This window comes from Onychomys torridus, chromosome 11 (genome assembly GCF_903995425.1).
Source record: "Onychomys torridus chromosome 11, mOncTor1.1, whole genome shotgun sequence".
In the NCBI taxonomy this organism is placed as follows: Eukaryota; Metazoa; Chordata; class Mammalia; order Rodentia; family Cricetidae; genus Onychomys; species Onychomys torridus.
This window is the reverse complement of record NC_050453.1, coordinates 28,117,594-28,135,865: the sequence shown is the minus strand read 5'-3', so window position 1 is coordinate 28,135,865 and position 18,272 is coordinate 28,117,594. Positions and strand designations below refer to the sequence as shown.

General features: G+C 40.3%; 1 protein-coding gene across 1 annotated transcript; it reads right to left on the bottom strand.

Moving 5' to 3' along the window:
- Positions 1–5,900: 5,900 nt before the first annotated feature.
- LOC118593314 (flavin-containing monooxygenase 5-like) lies at positions 5,901–17,088 on the bottom strand. The gene is given in 9 exon segments (XM_036202684.1): positions 5,901–6,246; positions 7,489–7,589; positions 8,743–8,884; positions 8,886–9,023; positions 10,833–11,032; positions 12,472–12,614; positions 15,271–15,433; positions 15,897–16,085; positions 16,954–17,088. Coding segments are annotated over 9 exon segments (1,557 nt in total).
- Between the last annotated feature and the right edge of the window lie 1,184 nt (positions 17,089–18,272).

Genomic DNA, 18,272 nt, shown 5'->3' with positions numbered 1-18,272 from the left:
GTTCAATGAAGTATGAAATAGAGTTAGCCGAAAACATTTCAAGATATGCCACATACTGCATTTATTTTTGCTATAACATTTAAATATTAAAATATTAACTTTTTGGATGAATAAAGACATCAAATGAATAATATCAAAATGAATAATATGAATTTAATTTAAATGAATTATATTATTAGGGGTGAGAAATTAATAACTTGCCCAATGCCACTTGGAATTTGATGCTAGAATTGAATTCCAGCACTTAGTCAGAACTTACTTATTCTCTTTATTTAATGCTCTGACCCAGAGGCCTGGACACTCTGCCAGTTCTGACCTTGTATTTGAGTCTGCACTCTCCTTTTTCTATACTGAGACATCAACAGTGACCCTTGAAACTGGTCCCTGGGGTGTGTGAAGGTGGGGCATCGGCTGGCATGGGGATGGTAGAGGGTCCACATAATTCTGCAGCATGGGAAAACAGGACATGTTGGTATGGAGACTTCTCACTGAGGTTCAGCTCATCAAGGTGCTAGTGATAGGGGCGGAAGCAGCGTGTCAAAGCGACCCGCAGTACAGGAGGATAGCCAGAAACTGGGCCGTTAGCAGGAAACTGAGTAAACCATCCTTCCTTTTGGCTTCTGTCCACAAGAGACTGTTACTGCCAACGAAGAGAGGCATAGGAGAAACTGAGTCAATAAAAGGCGGAGGAGTCTCTGAAGAACTGAACATTTCTGTATTGGTGGTTTTCTTTTCTTTTCTTTTTTTTTTTTTTTGGTTTTTCGAGACAGGGTTTCTCTGTGTAGCTTTGTACCTTTCCTAGGACTCACTCTGTAGCCCAAGCTGGCCTTGAACTCACAGAGATCCGCCTGGCTCTGCCTCCCAAGTGCTAGGATTAAAGGCGTGCACCACCACCGCCCCGGCGTTGGTGGTTTTCTTAATGAATACACAAGCACATCACAGCAGCAGGCAGAGAACATTGTGTTTGAAGAAGAAACAGCACAAACATCTCAGTGCACCTGAAATAACAGGAAATGGAAATGTGTAGACGAATTTCTAAACAGTCTTATTAAATAAGAAACACAGAGCCAAATACAGTGGTAATAGCCGACGAGATCAGAGAAATAGCGAATAGCCATGACTAGCCTTAACTTACCACCACGCTATAGCTTCCCAAGAGAGAGCTTCTTCCTGTCTAACCTGTGCTTTTATTGCCTTGCTGTTCTGCCTTCTCACTGGCTATGTGCCCAGCCACATGACTTCCTCATCACTGCCTGTCTATGCAGATCTTCAGTCTTTATGGTTGGTACTGGGATTAAAGGCGTGTGTCACCACGCTTGGCTGTGTCCTCGACCACACAGAGACTCTGCCTGCCATGTGACCAGATTAAGGGCATGTACTACCACTGCCTGACTTCTGTTTATGGCTCGCTATGACCTCTGATCTCCAGGCAAACTTTATTTATTAACATACAAATAAAATATCACATTTCAGCACAAATAAAATATCACCACAGAAATGATCTTGCTGAGTGCTTTGAATGTGATGTCCTCTGGGTTCCACACCAGAGATTATCACATCAGGATCACAAAAGGGCCACTTATAGGTGAGTGTAGGAAGTAAAGCTGACATCTGGTGACCAGGCCAGTTCTCGAGTGTGAATGATTTCACAAATGCTATTTTAAGCCCCCACAGCTCCTGGACTTATTTGAATCTTAAATCATGACTCCCATTTTACAGATGACGAGATGAACATTAATGAGAACAGAAATCTGCTTGTCTAAACTTTTGGAGCCTGCAGAACTCAGAGCCGTCTAACTCCAAAGCAAACGCTTTTAGATGCTGACCCATCCATGCTCCTCTTGTTCAATGAGCTCCCCAGGTCACCTGGATCATTAGCACACACTACAGACAGATGTGGATGAGACACATGTCAAATTCTACAAGTCATGAGTCTCTTAGGACCTTAAGAGGTGGATTCTGACTCTGCTCCAGTCTATGTATTCATTGACTTATGAGGAAACCTGTCAGCTGACATCTTGTGGCAATCCACATTGCCTCACACCCATACTCACCATAGCATACCGTGACATATTATTCATTTCTTCCCTTCTAACAAAGTTACAGCAATGCCATATGCAAGTAGTCTGAAGCTTAGGAGTATACATTTTGATAAGGAATTATTTTTAAAACTATGAGACTCACTTATTTTATTATAGAACAGAATAAATCCTGACTGAGCCAGCTGTTGTAATTTTGGAGTCTTAAAATGTTGCCCATATTTTCTGAATAGAGTGGATAAAAGGTATTTAGCATTATGTGAATTTCTGGAAAAATGTGCAGATGTATTACTTCTGATAAATATTAATAAACTGACATATACTTGATAATCTTATATTAATATAATACATAGGAATGTGTGTGTGACATGGAAATGGTCTTAGGCATAAGTTAGTAAGTTTTCTGAGTTTTTTTTTCATGAAGTTAACCACATCAAGGTCACCATTTTGTTACTATGAAGTAATATCAGGCCTATTTCATAAGTCATAATTTATTGAATTTCATACCTGTGGTGGTTGGTTAAAGTAGTCATTTGAAAACCAACTGGATGTTTGTGTAACTTGAAATTAATGGCAGTGAATGAAAAGGGGCAGAAACTTTTACTGGAAAAGTGGATTAAAAATCAAAAGAGGAGTTAGCTAGAATAAGAGCATGTAAATAAAAGGACTCAGGGAACAGGGCAAGGAAGGAGCTACAGCCAGGACCACAGCCTTCCTTATGGCGATGGCAAACACACTAGAAAAGAAATCAGAAAAAGGATCCCATTTACAATAGACACACACATGCACACCCCCCCACACATGCACACACATACATGCACACACACACACATGCACACACTCACACACATGCACACCCACACACACATGCACACACATACATGCATACACACATGCGCACACTCACATACATGCACACACACTCACACACATGCACACACATACATGCACACACACATACACACACACACACACACACACACACACTGCTAGGAATAAACTTATGTATACCTTAGGAAAACTTCCAAGCAAAGAGGAAATCAAGAGTTTCATGGATGGCTGGCTTTAATATTTGAAGTATTTAGAAAGAATGAATTAATCTTACTTATAAGTCACTGGGGGAGTGGAGTATTACACACTAATAGACAATATTACTAGCCAGAGTGTTACACTGTCTAATAAACTTGGCCTTCTACACCCAAGAATGGGATGCCGTGAAGTTCCTAGTGAAGTGAGTCAGATATGTCTGCCTTGTGATCCGCTAACTTTTCATGTATCAGAGTCAAGTTTCCACTGCTTCTCTGTGATGGGGGGCAGAGGTGTAGAGGGTCGGGTGAAATAGCAGCATCTTACTTGCCATATCTCCTCACCTAGGACCCTCTGCTCTACACATACCTCTTCAGCCTCCCTCGTTCGGCATTGCAGAAGGCGCCCAGATTTCATGGCTGTCCTCTCTCATTATGTACTCATCCTTTCGTTCTCCCATCTCCTAAATGAGTCCTTACCCCCCTTTCTGTTTGTGTTTGGACCACAGTTACACGAGTCCTAATGTCTCTCCTGAACCCAGAGACAAATTGGGATGAAGACACAGGAAATAAGCACATGGAATTGAAAATATGACTTTGGTTGCTGGGTATTCTGAGGCAAGACTGTAGCTTCCATGTGCTTCCTCACAGTGCCCCCGAGTTGATTTTAGGGTGACCCTCAAGTGAGTTTAGGTTTGAGATTTGCTCACAGTGCCTGTTTCACTCATAAACAGAAAGGGAGAGATTTCAGATACACAAGGAGACTTTTGCTTGATAAAAAAAAGAATGCGTCTCTTGGACTTCAGTCACTGGGTTGAGACGGTGGAGGTGACTTTGGGGTTAGTGTTGGCCTCCACATAGATGAGGAGAACACTGAAAAAGTCTGTCTGTTATGCATGCATTCAGTTAACTCTGAAATAGTTTTAACTACTTAGAGCTTTGGTAGTGGATTTTTTTCGGTAGTGGATTTTACCTAGTAAGGAAAAAACCAGCCTTGTTAAGTTTTTCTGTTCTAAACCATGCATAAACTTAAAGTTTTTGATGGACATTTCTTAACTTTTCACTTTTGTAAATTACAATTTTTACAATAAATTGCATCATGTTGGGGGTGTACTTCACAGTTAAAATACTCAACAGGAAGTTCAGAGATGAATGAGGATGTGGGAAGCTTGTCCCACATTGTTTTTCACGTTAAACTCTTCTGGCTTTGCTAAAGCGTGCACAGCTCTGGGCCTTCAGTCAAACGTTTGTCTGTGTGCACTGGACTTAATGTGGTTTACCAAAAACTGTCCGGATCCCCAAAGTGAGTCTTTTTGAGGCCCAGATCTTGGTAAAAGGTGACCTCACTTACAGAAGCTGCTCATTCTTGTTCGTAATTCCTCAAAAGAGCTGGAGCCCCACTCTATTATATATTGAGATAGACATACAATTACAATAGCAATCATTGAGTTGTAAATACCTTTCTTTCCAGAGATTTTCTGAGACTATGCTCTCTATGTTCATTAAAATATATGTTGGTTGTAAAAATATTTTGTAAAGTGTGCTTATATTGTCCCACTATCCCCCAAACACTGATCAATATTAAGTTCACTATGAGATGGGAAATCAGGTCACAATGAATGTGTGTTGTCATTAGGCTACACATGTCTTCAGGACATTTTTGTTAAACATAATGTCTCATGAACCTCATCACTTATTTGGTCTAGGTTTCCTTTTTATGGTTTGGCTAATAAAAACAAACGCTGAATTTGTGGTCTACCTGTGGCACAAATAAAAATCATCACACAGGTATGCCTTTTATTTTGAAATGTCTTTTATTTTGAAATTCTCAAACTTACAAAAGAGCTTAAGGGATAATACAATGAATATTTTTATAACCTTTGCCTTAGAATCTCCATATATTTTAATTTTTACTTTCCTTCCACACCCTCACAAAGACTTTTAAAAAATTAATCAACCATTATAGCCAACTTGTTCAGCATATGGCATCTTCTGCTTATGAGGGTCTTTATTTATAATCTTAGCATTCATTGATATGATCATGAATCCAGTAAGATCACATAGAACAGTGCATATCAAGATTTGTCCAGTTGTCCTAAAACAGTCCACCCACATTTAAACCTTGCATTTGGTCTATGCCTCCTTAATTTCCATTACTATAGAAAGATTTACTGATGTTTTTATTTGACAACACTGACTCTTCTCTAGACTATCAGATATCTTGAGAATGTTTTGCTATCCTCATTTTTCTGATTGTTTTCACCATCACGTTCAAGTTAAACACTTTTTGTAAGACCATGCAGTGTTGGACCTCTTACTGTATGATGACGATGTGGAAAGTGATAGGCCTGAGTTTTCAGCAGAGTTAAAGTGATAACTCTCAGATTTTCTGCTGAAAAGACACATTTTCCTCATCTGGGGGAGATATACTGAGACCATATAATGTACTTCTGAGCATTGTGCCTGGCTTAATCTTTCCTGTACCATTGTATATTTATTGAACCCCACTTATTATTTTCCATACCTTCATGTTTTGGGTAAACTTATAAGGCAGTCCTTTCACCTCTGGAATAAAGTAGAAACAAGCTATGATATATATATATCATATATATAAAGAATATATGTAATTAAGAAAATAAGCTGTTTTTAAACCCCTTCCATGTAAAGCTCTTGGGAGAGTCATAACAGAGTAGCTCTGTTTTCATTTAAATCTCTGAATGGTCCCTAGTCAGTCTAATGAACATCTCTTCCCTTATTCTCACTTGGTGCTGAAGTGTGCATGGCTAATAATAATGACTAGTTCTCTCTAGTGCTTACGCTCTCTGTCGGTGTGAGCTTAGGAATATACCACTTGCATGACAACTAACACAGAAACAATGAGAAAGATGACAACACAGATACTAGCGGGTGAAGCCTCGGGGTGTTGGAGCACACGGGTTCTCAGGGGTTTGAGGATTCGGCCTCTCTGAAAGAGGATGGCTGCCTGAGCCCCAGCCCACTTCCCTGGCCCCTGTAGACTGTACTGGTATGGGGTGCAGGGTCCTCAGAAAATCTCCTTGGCCAGCTTTGTGTCCCAGAGGAAGAGAGAGAGCAGGCTGGGTTTGACACCTAACTCCGAAGCAATTTCATCCATGTAGTCGATGTATTGTGCTCGATGTATGCCTCTGGGGCTTTTCACAAACCTGGAACCAGAAGAAAAATACTCAATGCCTGTGTTAGATTTCACCCCTGAGTTTCCAGTGGGCTTTGTTTCTGCTTTGTAGCGTGTTTATTTTCTTCTCTTTACAAGTCATCTATCTTCATTTTGTACACTTGCTTTACTACAGGTTTTAAGGATAAGTCATATTTTACTGACATCTTTAAGCTTCCCAAAGGAACCAGTAGAGTGACATAAACATAGAAATTGTTGAATGAATGATTAGATTAATTCTTGGAGAGATATGTGTCCTTTTTCCAGACAGAAAGTCCAGTTCCATTATGTAAAAGTGATAGGCAAGAACCATGAGGTGAGTAGAATGCTGTGATAAACGGCACTGTCTGTTTCAGGGTTCCTAGCTACATAAAACATCTTGTTGTATATTAATCTCTGGAATACTCTTAGGCAATAGCAACTTGGTCCACAGGCTTGGAAATTTAGAAGCCCTTGGCTAAATTTTTCTTGAGTAAAAGAGAAACAAAACCAATATTATAGACAACTTATGAACTACCAAAAGTAATCAAAATGTTTAAAAGACACTAATGAGTATTTTAAAAATATCATAAAATGTGAATGAGACATCTAACTAAATGAAAAAGTTAGTTGGAAACACAAACCAAGGCATAATAGAACAGCAATAGCCCATTAATTAAGGCAAAAATTGAATTCATGAAATCTGGAAAAGGAGAATTGGTGTATAATAAAGGTAGTTTCTTGAAAAAGAAAACCAGATAGTAAAATAAGCACATTTCTTAAAGTTATGAAGTTGTGATAAGAATATTTTATCATGTCTCTGGTTTCCCTAGGGATGCTCTTGAGGAAAATGCCCAGAGTAGCTGATAAACCAATCAAAATAACTGTGTATCTAGCTATCAGCTACTGCATTAAAATGTTTGTCTTTCCCCTGGATTCTGAATTTGGCTATTTATTAAGTATTCTTCTTACAAGGAGTTATTGACTGCCTCCTGTGGGTTTTTTTTTTTTCTTTTGTGGTCTGTTTGGAGACTGTGGTTGCATAGACTAGAGCATTCTGGGGCGGTTCAGTTAGTGTAGGGACTCGTGATCCATTTGCTGGGTCATACACACCCTTTGTGTCATTGAACAGAAGCAATCATATCAGATCATAGTGAGGCACAGAGCATGTGAAGAGAAAAACAAGGAGTTCCCTCTGGACAAGTGTCATTGGCTTTAACAACAACAACCAAACTCCCCCAATCAAGCTCCTGACTCCTTCTCCATTTTCTGTTTCCTTCTGTTGATGGCTGCCAGCATGTCACGCTGTGAGGGTAACTTTTTCAGTCCTGAGAAAACAAGACAGGCTTTGGAGGACTGCCAGGAAGGCTGGGTAAGAGAAGCAAAAAAAAAAAAAAAAAAGCTGGCTCTGAAGGAGAATGGTTATAGCCATCGAATCTCCATGGAACACACAGTCAAGGTCATACATAGAAAAGTTCCCAGAAGGCCATTCTCTTCCAATCAGCTTTAGGCTATCAGCAAAGGGAGTCAGTTTTCTCTCAAGAAAAATAGTTTTTTTTTTTTCAGTTTAAATCTATGCTTAAAGCTTATGACTATTAAGCATTCATGTTAATATGGTTTTTTGATCAATATATAATATTTGCATATATTTATGAAATATGACATTTGGCTTTAATTCATGTATATATGGGGTAATAATGAGCTCAGAATAATTAACATATCTATTACCTGAAGCCTTTTCATTCCTTTTAAAAAGGTTTTAATTAACTTACAGAGTAGTAGGTTTCCTGATGGCAGAACCACAGAGATAAAATAAAGTTGGGCTCATGGTACCATAGTGATGGTGGGGCAGGCATAAACTGATAGCATGCAAGTAAAAGCCCTAAGAGTAAGGCTCAGCAGTTAAGAACACTTGCTTCTCTTCCAGAAGATACAGGTTCAGTTCTAAGCATTCACATTAGGCCACTTGCTGCCATCTATAATTCCAGTTTCAGGGTTTCTAAAATCACTCCTCTGGGTTCTATGAGCACCCGTATGCACCTGGTACACATACATATACTCAGGCACACACACATGCATATAGTAAAAGAAAACAAAATTAAAATAAAAAAGCCACAAAGTCGTTTGCCACTATGAATAAGTTTCCCCTGTGAAAGATAGATTGCTCACAGGATGGACAGCTAGGGTGTTCCTTAATGGGACAGATATGAAAGATAGATTGTACCCCCCCAAGCTCCCCTTTTCCAATAGATCAGGGTTATTAGCCACTCTAACAATAGAGCCCCCAAGTTAGCTGAGGGATCTCATTTTTCAATGTTAAGATTCAACCAGAACTAGAATTGTGGAGAACCCAGGCAAGTGCCATACCACTGAGCTACAACCTCTGGCCTTGACAGAATAGGCAACAGACAGAAGAGAAAACTAGGTGTCCTTATCATCTGAGTGTGCGGTTAGGAGGTCTCCCATGGAGACCGTAGTCATACCTGCAAACACACGTAGTCATACCTGCAAGCTCTGAGGTGGGAATGGTGGCCCCCACTGGCTGGAGGATGCCAATGAAAGCTAGGGTTGGCTTCTCCAACTCGGGAGGGAAGACGAATTTAAACATTGTGTGTTTGCTGTCCAGGATTTCAGAGTTGTCATCCAAGAACATCTACAGCCTCCTCAGTGCCATCCTCAAAGATGGCAGACGTCGAGGTGAATTCTTTCACATTTGCCTTCACCAGCACTTTCCCAGTAATGACGCGATTTGGCAGGTCATCACTGAAGATAGACTGATGGCTGAGAAATCTGCATATTAAGGAGTATAATAATATGGAGTGAGAATGAATATCCTCATTAAAAAAGCCGAGGCTGTTAGCAACTAGAGAACCACAGTAGTATTTCAATAATTTTAACATTGTTTGCTACCCTCTCTGGGCACCTGATAGTGTTTACTGGTGAAGAACTAGGTTTTGGAGTCAGAATGGGCTTTATACTTATTCTACTTTTTCTCACTGTGACTTTCGGACAGGTCACGAAACAGTTTATTCTCAGCTTCCAAATCTGTAAGAAGGTAATAATAACATAACAGTTAAATCAGACCTCACTAGTCAAATCATGGTAACAGTATGTTTAGGTAATGGGATTTTTACTAGAAGTAAAGTTCTTCAATATTCACTTAGGCATTTGTGTTTGGGGTCATGTAAAAATTGACATGAATTGGTGACCAGTCTCTTTTAAGGGTCTTAAAAGGTGTAACTGCATGACTTTAATATCAAATCTTCACTGTGAAATAGTTGTGCTTAGTGACACACTAAGGCTGTGATTATAAAGTTTGAGTTACAAATTTCTTGCTGAGAGCCCCATTCTCGGGTGTGCTTCATAGTTGACACATTTATCTTCTATCTTCTTTTTACCAGGAGTACATACCCAATATCATACAACTGGGCAGGTTCTTACTCTAGCTCAGGCTGGCCTGGAATGCACTGTGTAGTGTAGACTGCTTTGTATTTAGTTTTGGCACAGCCTCCGGAGTGCTGAGATCATGGGCATGATCCATTGTGCCTGGTTTACTTAGCCTTCTTAAACACAGAAATCAACGTCTTGTGGGGAGGGAAGAGGACCAAGAGAGACCATACGACGACACCAAATTCTAAGGGTCAGGTTGGGGTAAAGCACCAAAAAACAACAAGAACAAAAAAATAGAAGGAGGATATCTATGGAGTTGGAAGAATCAGTGAAGAGCAAGGGGGATGAGAAAACTAGATAAGATGAGAAAACTGGATTGGGTGGAGTGGGTGTGAGGAGGAAGAGAGAGAATCGATCCACAGATGTCGTCTGACACCAAAATAGCTCTGGGAAGTAGGGTTTCGTGTGGTGGTGAGTGTGGTCGGTATAAGTAGATGATGGGATGATGGAAGAACAGCCGAATTCAGATATGCCTGCACTGCATGAGTGTGGGGTGGTCAGAACTATGGATGATGAAATTGTCCTAGCTGACAGCAGGCTTGAAGGTTACTATGGAACCACACATCTAGAAGATGAATAGAAAGCAGTTGACAGGTGATAGTGGAAGAGGTAAGTGGCAGTTTAAAGTGGCACAGTGAGACAGAGTGAATAAGACTGGTGGGCAAATGTAAGACTGCTTCACCAATGTGTATTCCACATGCATTCTTTTATAGCTCAGTAGAATGGCCAGAACACCCAGTTGGCAGGAAATGACTTCGGTATTTCCAGTTAAGATAAATTCTATTAAGACTCAGAATGCCACCCTTTAGTTTTTATTCCACACACCTACCTTATATAGTCACTGACTGGCATTGTGTGTGTGTGTTTTTTTTTAAATTATTTGTTTTAAATTGTATGTGGTGTGTGTGTGTGTGTGTGTGTGTGTGTGTGTGTGTGTGTGTGTGCAGTGTCCTTGGAGGCCACAAGAGGGCATCAGATCCCTAGGACCTGGAGTTACAGGCAGTTGTGAGCCTCTAGATGCGGGTGCTTGGAACTGAATTATGGTCCTCTGCAAGAGCAGTTAAGTGCTAATTGCTGAGCCATCTCTTCAGCCCTGGCATAGCAGCTTAAAAATATTTTTTTTTGTCTTAAATTCTGCTTAGATCTTACCTGTGTTTTGCCTGCAGTCCATAATTGGCATGATTAAACCTTGCATTTAATTTATTCTCTGCCCATCTGTTGATCAAGAATATGGGATAGAATCTTTGGATGGTTCTGTTATAACGGGTAAAGAGTGTGGTGTCCAAGGGATTCCCATTATCCCAAACTCGGTTCCATATCCATGCCCCTCTTCTTGTGCTGAGGAAAACCTGTGTAGAAGAGTGGTCACCCAGTAAACCTTTTGTTTCTAATCATATTGGCCTAAAATTCTGATAGTTTCGCTCCCCCCCCCCCCCGAGACAAGGTTTCTCTGTGTAGCTTTGCACCTTTTTCCTGGAACTCACTTGGTAGCCCAGGCTGGCTTCGAGCTCACAGAGATCCACCTGGCTCTGCCTCCCAAGTGCTTGGATTAAAGGCGTGTGCTGCCACCACCACCCGGCTAGTTTCGATTTTTAATTGCCAGGGAGGTAGGATTAACTGCTCACATCACCTGCCTGCTTCTCTCCTCTTAAGCTGTGAATGTGCCTAGTAACTTAGCAGCTTTTCAGTTCACTTACTGTTTATCATGGGTCTTTGGTCCCCTACCTGTGCCAGATGTCTGAATGTGTTAGGTTCCAGAATGTGAAGACTTTATCCCAAATAACTGACTACACTGGGAGTTACAAGTTCACCCACATGTTCCCTGAAAGCCATGTCATTCTAGAGTCCACAGTGATGGAAAAATAGCTGAACACAAAGTATGTAATAGCAACCAAAGTGAATGGGGAAAATTCACTCTGCAAATGTCCTCATATTTACAGACGGACAGTACCATATGAATAGTATACAGTCACAAAACCCAGAATATTCCTATGAGAACTAGCTCTGCTCCCTAGTGTGAGTCATTTAACTGAGATTTTGAAGAAGGATGCAGCTTTTTAATGAAGACATAACCACTGTCTTGCAAGGTCATAATCACAGAGATTTATGATTCATGTATGATATACACAAAGCTTGGTGTGAGTTAGTAGACCACAGAATGGCTGATTATATCCTATGTGGGCAGAAAGCATCCAGTGTTTGAAAACTCATGTGTGCGTGGGCGATCTTGAATTAATATCAAAGACTGATTGTGAGTGACGGAGAGCGACCTTCCATGCTCTGTAGAAATCAGCAGCATTTGCAGCCGAGAGGGTTGGTTGCTTGTTTTTCTCACTCTTTGTATTCTTAATTAGTGAGATCCCATGGACCTGCTGCTCTGTGCTTAGCTATTAGTTCATAAATTAGCAGAGTACTTTCATTCATGTCCATGCATATTGCTCTCTGTAAAATCATGTCCACTATGAGCACTTGGGATTTTCTGTAGATTTAATTTCGGGTTTTAAATATTTATCTCCCCAGTGTAGCCACGTGCAGATAATTCCAGTAATTGACTCTAGTTCACTATCTTTCATAGCTCATTCATTGCATAGAAGAATATCAGTATTTAGGTATCTTTCTATTATTTCCTTTACAGATATATCCAGAAGAAAATAATGCATAATTGCCTTTCTCAGCTTTCAGCCAAAATAGGAGTACTATCACTAGAGCCAGAGAGAAAGCCTAGACTCATGTTCTCTGCAGGTATCAAGGTTACCCCCAAGAGCAGAATCAGGGTATGACACCAAACCTGTTCAGCAACACGGCTGATCTCGCCTGCCACATCTGCTCCAGAATTCCCAATGCCAATCACGACCACTCTCTTCCCCACAAAGTTGTCTGGGTGCTTGTACTCCCAGCTGTGGAGATAGATGCCTCGGAACTCGGTGATTCCTGTGAAGGAAGAGTCAAATCCCCCAAGTCACAAGCAGAAGTGGCAAATACACATGGGGCAAATTTCATTCCTGAGCTCTAAGTTCATATTTTATGTAAGCCCCCTGCTCTGATCTTGGCCATTTATTGCCAGTGTTACAGAATAAGATTATCCAAGGAATTAAATATCCATCTGCAGCAACTCAGTGCTTAAGTTCAAAATCTAAGCACATGAATATTTCTTTCTCTCTTTCTTTTCCCTTCCTTCCTTCCTTCCTTCCTTCCTTCCTTCCTTCCTTCCTTCCTTCCTTCCTTTCTTTCTTTTTTTTGAGACAGTTTCTCTGTGTAGCTTTAGAGCCTTTCCTGGAACTCACTCTGTAGCCCAGGCTGGCCTCAAACTCACAGAGATCTGCCTGCCTTTGCCTCCCGAGTGCTGGGATTAAAGGTGTGCGCCACCGCCGCTGCTGCCCCCCCCCCCCCCCCCGCCCCAGCTTGAATGTTTCTTTTAAAATGTCCAATTTTAATTTGCCCAATATGATCACTCACATAGCAAGAGAAGGCCATTGACTTTTCTTTGCTCTCTGTTTCTCTGTGTGCAACTCTTGGTCATTCTCTGTAACTCTGATTATGCATCTCACAAATAAATGAGCACCTTCCCATATACAACAAAGAGTGTTGTTCAAAAGAAACTGAATGCAAACCACATATATAACTTTGTAATAGTCACATAAAAATAAGTACAAATGATATTTTCTATTATTATTTTTAGGTTTTTATTTGTGTCTGCATGTGAATATGTGCACATGAATACAGCTGCCTGGGGAGTTCAGAAACTTGTGTCGGGATCCCTAGGAGCTGGAGTTACAGACAGTTACAAGCCACCTGACATGGGTGCTGGGAACCAAACCCGAGTCCTCTAGAAATGCAGTAAGTAGTCCTAACTGCTGAGCCATCTCTCCATCCCCAATTTCAATGACATCTCTTATTCAAACATAATCGAAATATTGATATATAATCAACACACAAAAGCATTGATGAGATATTTCACATTTTTCTGTACCGTATCTAAAATCAGATGTTTATTTTACAACGAATGTATATCTCAGTTTGTGTCACATGTATTTCTTTAAAAATTTAAGAAATAGGGAAGGGAAAGTATGCTCAATATGTAAGATAAATGGAAAACAATGTTAATTACACAAAAACTTAAGAAGTGGCGTGTAGGGTAACCTTCCTTTGTGTATGTATTACTGCTTCCAGTTTAGTGTTTTTATGGGGTTCCTGTGTGTGCGAATGAGTGGGTCTTTGTTTCTTGTGCCTTCTCTTGGGCTCTTGCTTGCTTTATCCAATTCTGATGTGATAGTGTTTGTCTTATCTCATACTTTATTTCATTTTTTATTACCTTTTAGATGCCTGTTGGTTTTCTAACAGAAAAGGAGTGGATCCGGATGGGAGGGGCATTGGGGAGGAAACGTGAGGAGTAAAGGCAGGGGAAACCGTAATCAGACACACTATGTGAGGAAAAAAAAAACCCCTCTATTTTCAATAAAGGGAAATCAATTAGAAAATGGTTTATTTGTTTTTATTTTATGTGTATGGGTATTTTGCCTTTCATGTATGTCTGTGCACCACATGTGCGCATTACTGTGGGTGCCAGAAAAGAGTGTTGTATCCCCTTGAACTGGAATTACAGACAGTTGGGAGCTGCTGCCATGTGGGTGGTAAGAACTGAACCCAGGTCCTCTGGAAGAGCAACTAATGCTCTCAACCCCTGAGTCCTCTCTCCAGACCTCGTGTGAGTTGTGTTTCTAGAGCTCAGTAATAATACATGGCTATTAGCTATTTTATTAAATCATGTCAAATTTTGAATATTAGAATCTTTTTATTTATTTATTAAATTGTTTTCACAAAACATCTATTGGTCATGTTTTTTCCCTCCCCAACTCCTTCCATATTCCCTGTTCCCTATCCACTGTTAAGTTATTTTTCTCTTTCATTTCTTTTTTTTAAGACTGAAAATAGATTTTAAAACAACATTAGTTATATCTCAAAAATATTAAGCAATATTGGCATAAAGTCCAATTTTGAGAGGGGCATTGTCTATAATTCCACGGTACTGTGGCCTCTGAAATGTCTCCAGTTTCGTCTTCCTGTTTCAGTCGTCACCAGCCTCCTCCTCCTCTCCTTTCTGATGACCCTGCCTTTATTCTCCTCTAATTCATCTTCCACCCCACTGACATACTAATGGTATAAAAATATGACCAGGTATCTCTCCACACAAGCAGTCAGTCAGTCAGTCAGTCAGTCAGACAGACAGACAGACAGACAGACAGAGACATATCACTTTCCCTCTCCCTCAGTGGTTTTCCACAGACTCTCTGTACTCCTCTCTAGCAGCCACATCAAATGTGAGTCATTCTCTAAGTTCACAGTCTCAACACCCACTGCTTCTCACATGGTTCCGTTTCCAGAAAGGCCCTTCTTCTCCAGACTTTGGGGGAGGGGTTCTAGTTTCCAGTTTGATTGTTGCATCTATTGTCAGATCTTTCCTGACTGGTAAGGGAGTGCCTTCCTCTGTAAGCATTCTGTGTCAAACAAACACATGTGCCCAGGTCTGTGGCAGTATAGCAATGCAGCTCTGGCAATATTAGGACTTGAACTCCATTCAATGCAATACCTGTAAAGTCCTGCAAGGGCAGATACTTCTCAGTGTAGTGACCACTGCACACCATGACCTCATCAAAGATATATGTTTTCTGCTTTCCGTCAACCTCCACCACAACGTCCCACTGGCCAGAGGATGAAAAATCAGGGCGCTTCCTCACCCTGCACACCTTTGTCTAGGAAACAAGGAACAAACGGGAAGAGCTAACCCTAGACCTCGGCTCCATATCTTCTCCTGTTTCTTTTTTCTTAACCCGGACATTTTGTATTTCTATAAATAACATAGTTATTCCTTCTGCTCAGAGCTCCTGGTTCTTTTGGATTTCAATACAAAATCAATAAATGTAGTTCTTCTCAAGGATTGTGGTGTGTAGGGAAAATAATACACTAACTCCTCCCCAACTCATCTCACATTTTAATTGTAGTAAAATTAATTGGAAACTAGACTTTAGGGACACCCCTTGCAACAAGGCTTTTATGCTGAGGAAAAACTTAATACAGAGATATATCTTCACTATTCATGAGAATAGCAGAGACATGGATGGGAAATGCAGACTGATATTGTGCCCAAGCTGGATCTGACAGTGCACACTTTGCCTAGACTAATGAGCAGGCGGTGGGCGGGCTTTCACTTCCTACCTGGAACTGTATGTGCTTCATCAGCCCGAAGTGCCTGGCATACATCCTGAGATACTCCATCATTTTGGTGTTGTGCATGTAGTTGGGGTAATGGTCAGGGATGGGGTAGTCACTGAAGGCTGTCATCTCCTTGGACGTATTGCAGGTCAAAGATTTGTATATCCCAGGCTTTCCACTTTCTGGGGTCTCCTTGAGGAAACAAACCAACCCTTGGCTTCCAGAAATTTAGGAAAGAATGCACACTGAGTTTAGGGATGGTGAGAGCTGTGATGTTGGATTTATATTTTATTAAAAATTCATATCTCTGTTGGATTCTGTAATAATGCTCAATTGTACAACAGCATTAGACTCTTTTAGAAGGAAGCCCTTAGAATTTTTAGGGTGATAGACCCAAAATGACACCAGTAATTCAGTCACTGTAAAAGTAAGATAATAAATTCTTGAAACACAAGAAATAAAATGAAAACTAACAGAAAGGGATTTGGGGTGGGAAACCTGCAAAGGATGAAATGAGACTGTCAGTCTGATTAGCTTGGGAAGAACCTAGGAGATTAACAAAGTATGCCTCTGGTTTCGTCTGTGAAGGCATACCCAGAGACGTTTACCCAGGGGGAAGACCTACTGTGGATAAGGGTGGGACAGTTTAATAGGCCAGTGGCCTGGTTGGAAGGAAGAGGGCCAGAGCAGAAATCCCGTCTGTGCAGCCATTCTCTTTGCTTTCTGGCTGCTTTGATGTGAGCTGCTCAGCTCAGTCATGCCACCCCTGCCCTGATGGACCAAAGCATAGGAGACCATGAGCCCAAATGAACCTGTACTCTTAAGTTGCTTTCCTTAGGTATGTTGTCACACTGACTAGAAAACTAACAGGAAACGGAGAGAGATTCTTCATGTACTTGAGAAGTTTCAAGTTTATAGGAATAGAAGATAATGCTACTTTTTAAAGAATAGTTACCTTATTTAAAATTTATGTGAGCTAATTCATGTTAGAAAATCTCTCTTTCTCTCTCTCATGCACAGATATCATAATACTTTATGAGAATATAACTTATAAAATCACCTCGTATCTCCACAGCCCTCCAATGTCATTGCTCTTTTCAAAACATGTAGGCTCAAGTCCTTCCTCCAAGCAGCTCTTGATGGCGCCCAGTCCGCTGACTCCAGCACCAATGACAGCAATCTGTTTTACTTTCATGGTCTCTGAATAAAGAAGAGTTCTTTCAGTTTTGCCTGAGGAGCAAAATCAAGTTCATCACCAGATTGATTCTCCCATTAGTTTTAGCAACATTGCCATTTGTTCTGATAGAAATTTGATTTTTTTTCTACCATGGCTTCTATTATCTTGATTTGGAACACACAAGTACACATGCATGTGTATATGCAAACACACACGTCCACATACTATGCATACACACGACCACTTACCCACACACAAACACTCCTCCAACACCAGATTGTTTGGTCATTTTATTCTTTGGATTTCCTTGGTGTCTGTTAATTTCTGATTTTGTTAATTTAGGTATTCTCTCTCTGCCTTTTAGCTAGTTTGGATAAGGGTTTGTCTATCTTGTTGATTTTCTCAAAGAACCAACTCTCTGTTTCATTGATTCTTTGTATTGTTCTCTTTGTTTCTATGTCATTGATTTTAGCTCTCAGTTTATTTCCTGCCTTCTACTCCTCTTGGGTGTGTCTGCTTCTTTTTGTTCGAGATCTTTCCGGTATGCTGTTAATTCACTGGTATGAGAATTCTCTAATTTCCTTATTCAGGCACTTAGTGATAGGAATTTTCCTCTTAGCACTGCTTTCATTGTGTCTCATAGGTACAGATATGGTGTGCATTCATTTTCATTGAATTCTAGGAAGTCTTTAGTTTCTTTCTTATTTCTTCCTTGACCAGGTGGTAATTCAGTAGAGAGTTGTTCATTCTCCATGAGTTTGTAGGCTTTCTGTTGTTGACGAAAAGGTAATTTTGTCCTAATCATAAAATGTTTCTAATTTAAACAAAATAGAATTGCATGTAGTTACAGATCATGAAAAATACCTTTAATAACAGAAATATCCAAGGTTTTTCATATTGCATTAAATTTTGTCTTAAAAGATTTTATGTATATAATTGGAAGTGACTATGGTATTGGCCTACTTACTCGAGGCTGGCAGAAAGTTGCATGGGGATACTGTAGTTAGTCTTCAAGTCAACAGAAAACAAGATATATAGATACATCTTCAGATGAGCTATATATTGTGACTCAACACTTGGTAAGTTGAGATGGAATATTTTGGGGAGTGGTCTTAGTTTTGATGATATGGGGAGCAATGGTAGAAAAACCATATTTATTCCTTATTTAATCAGAGCTCTGGGCTGGCGAGATGGCTCCAAGG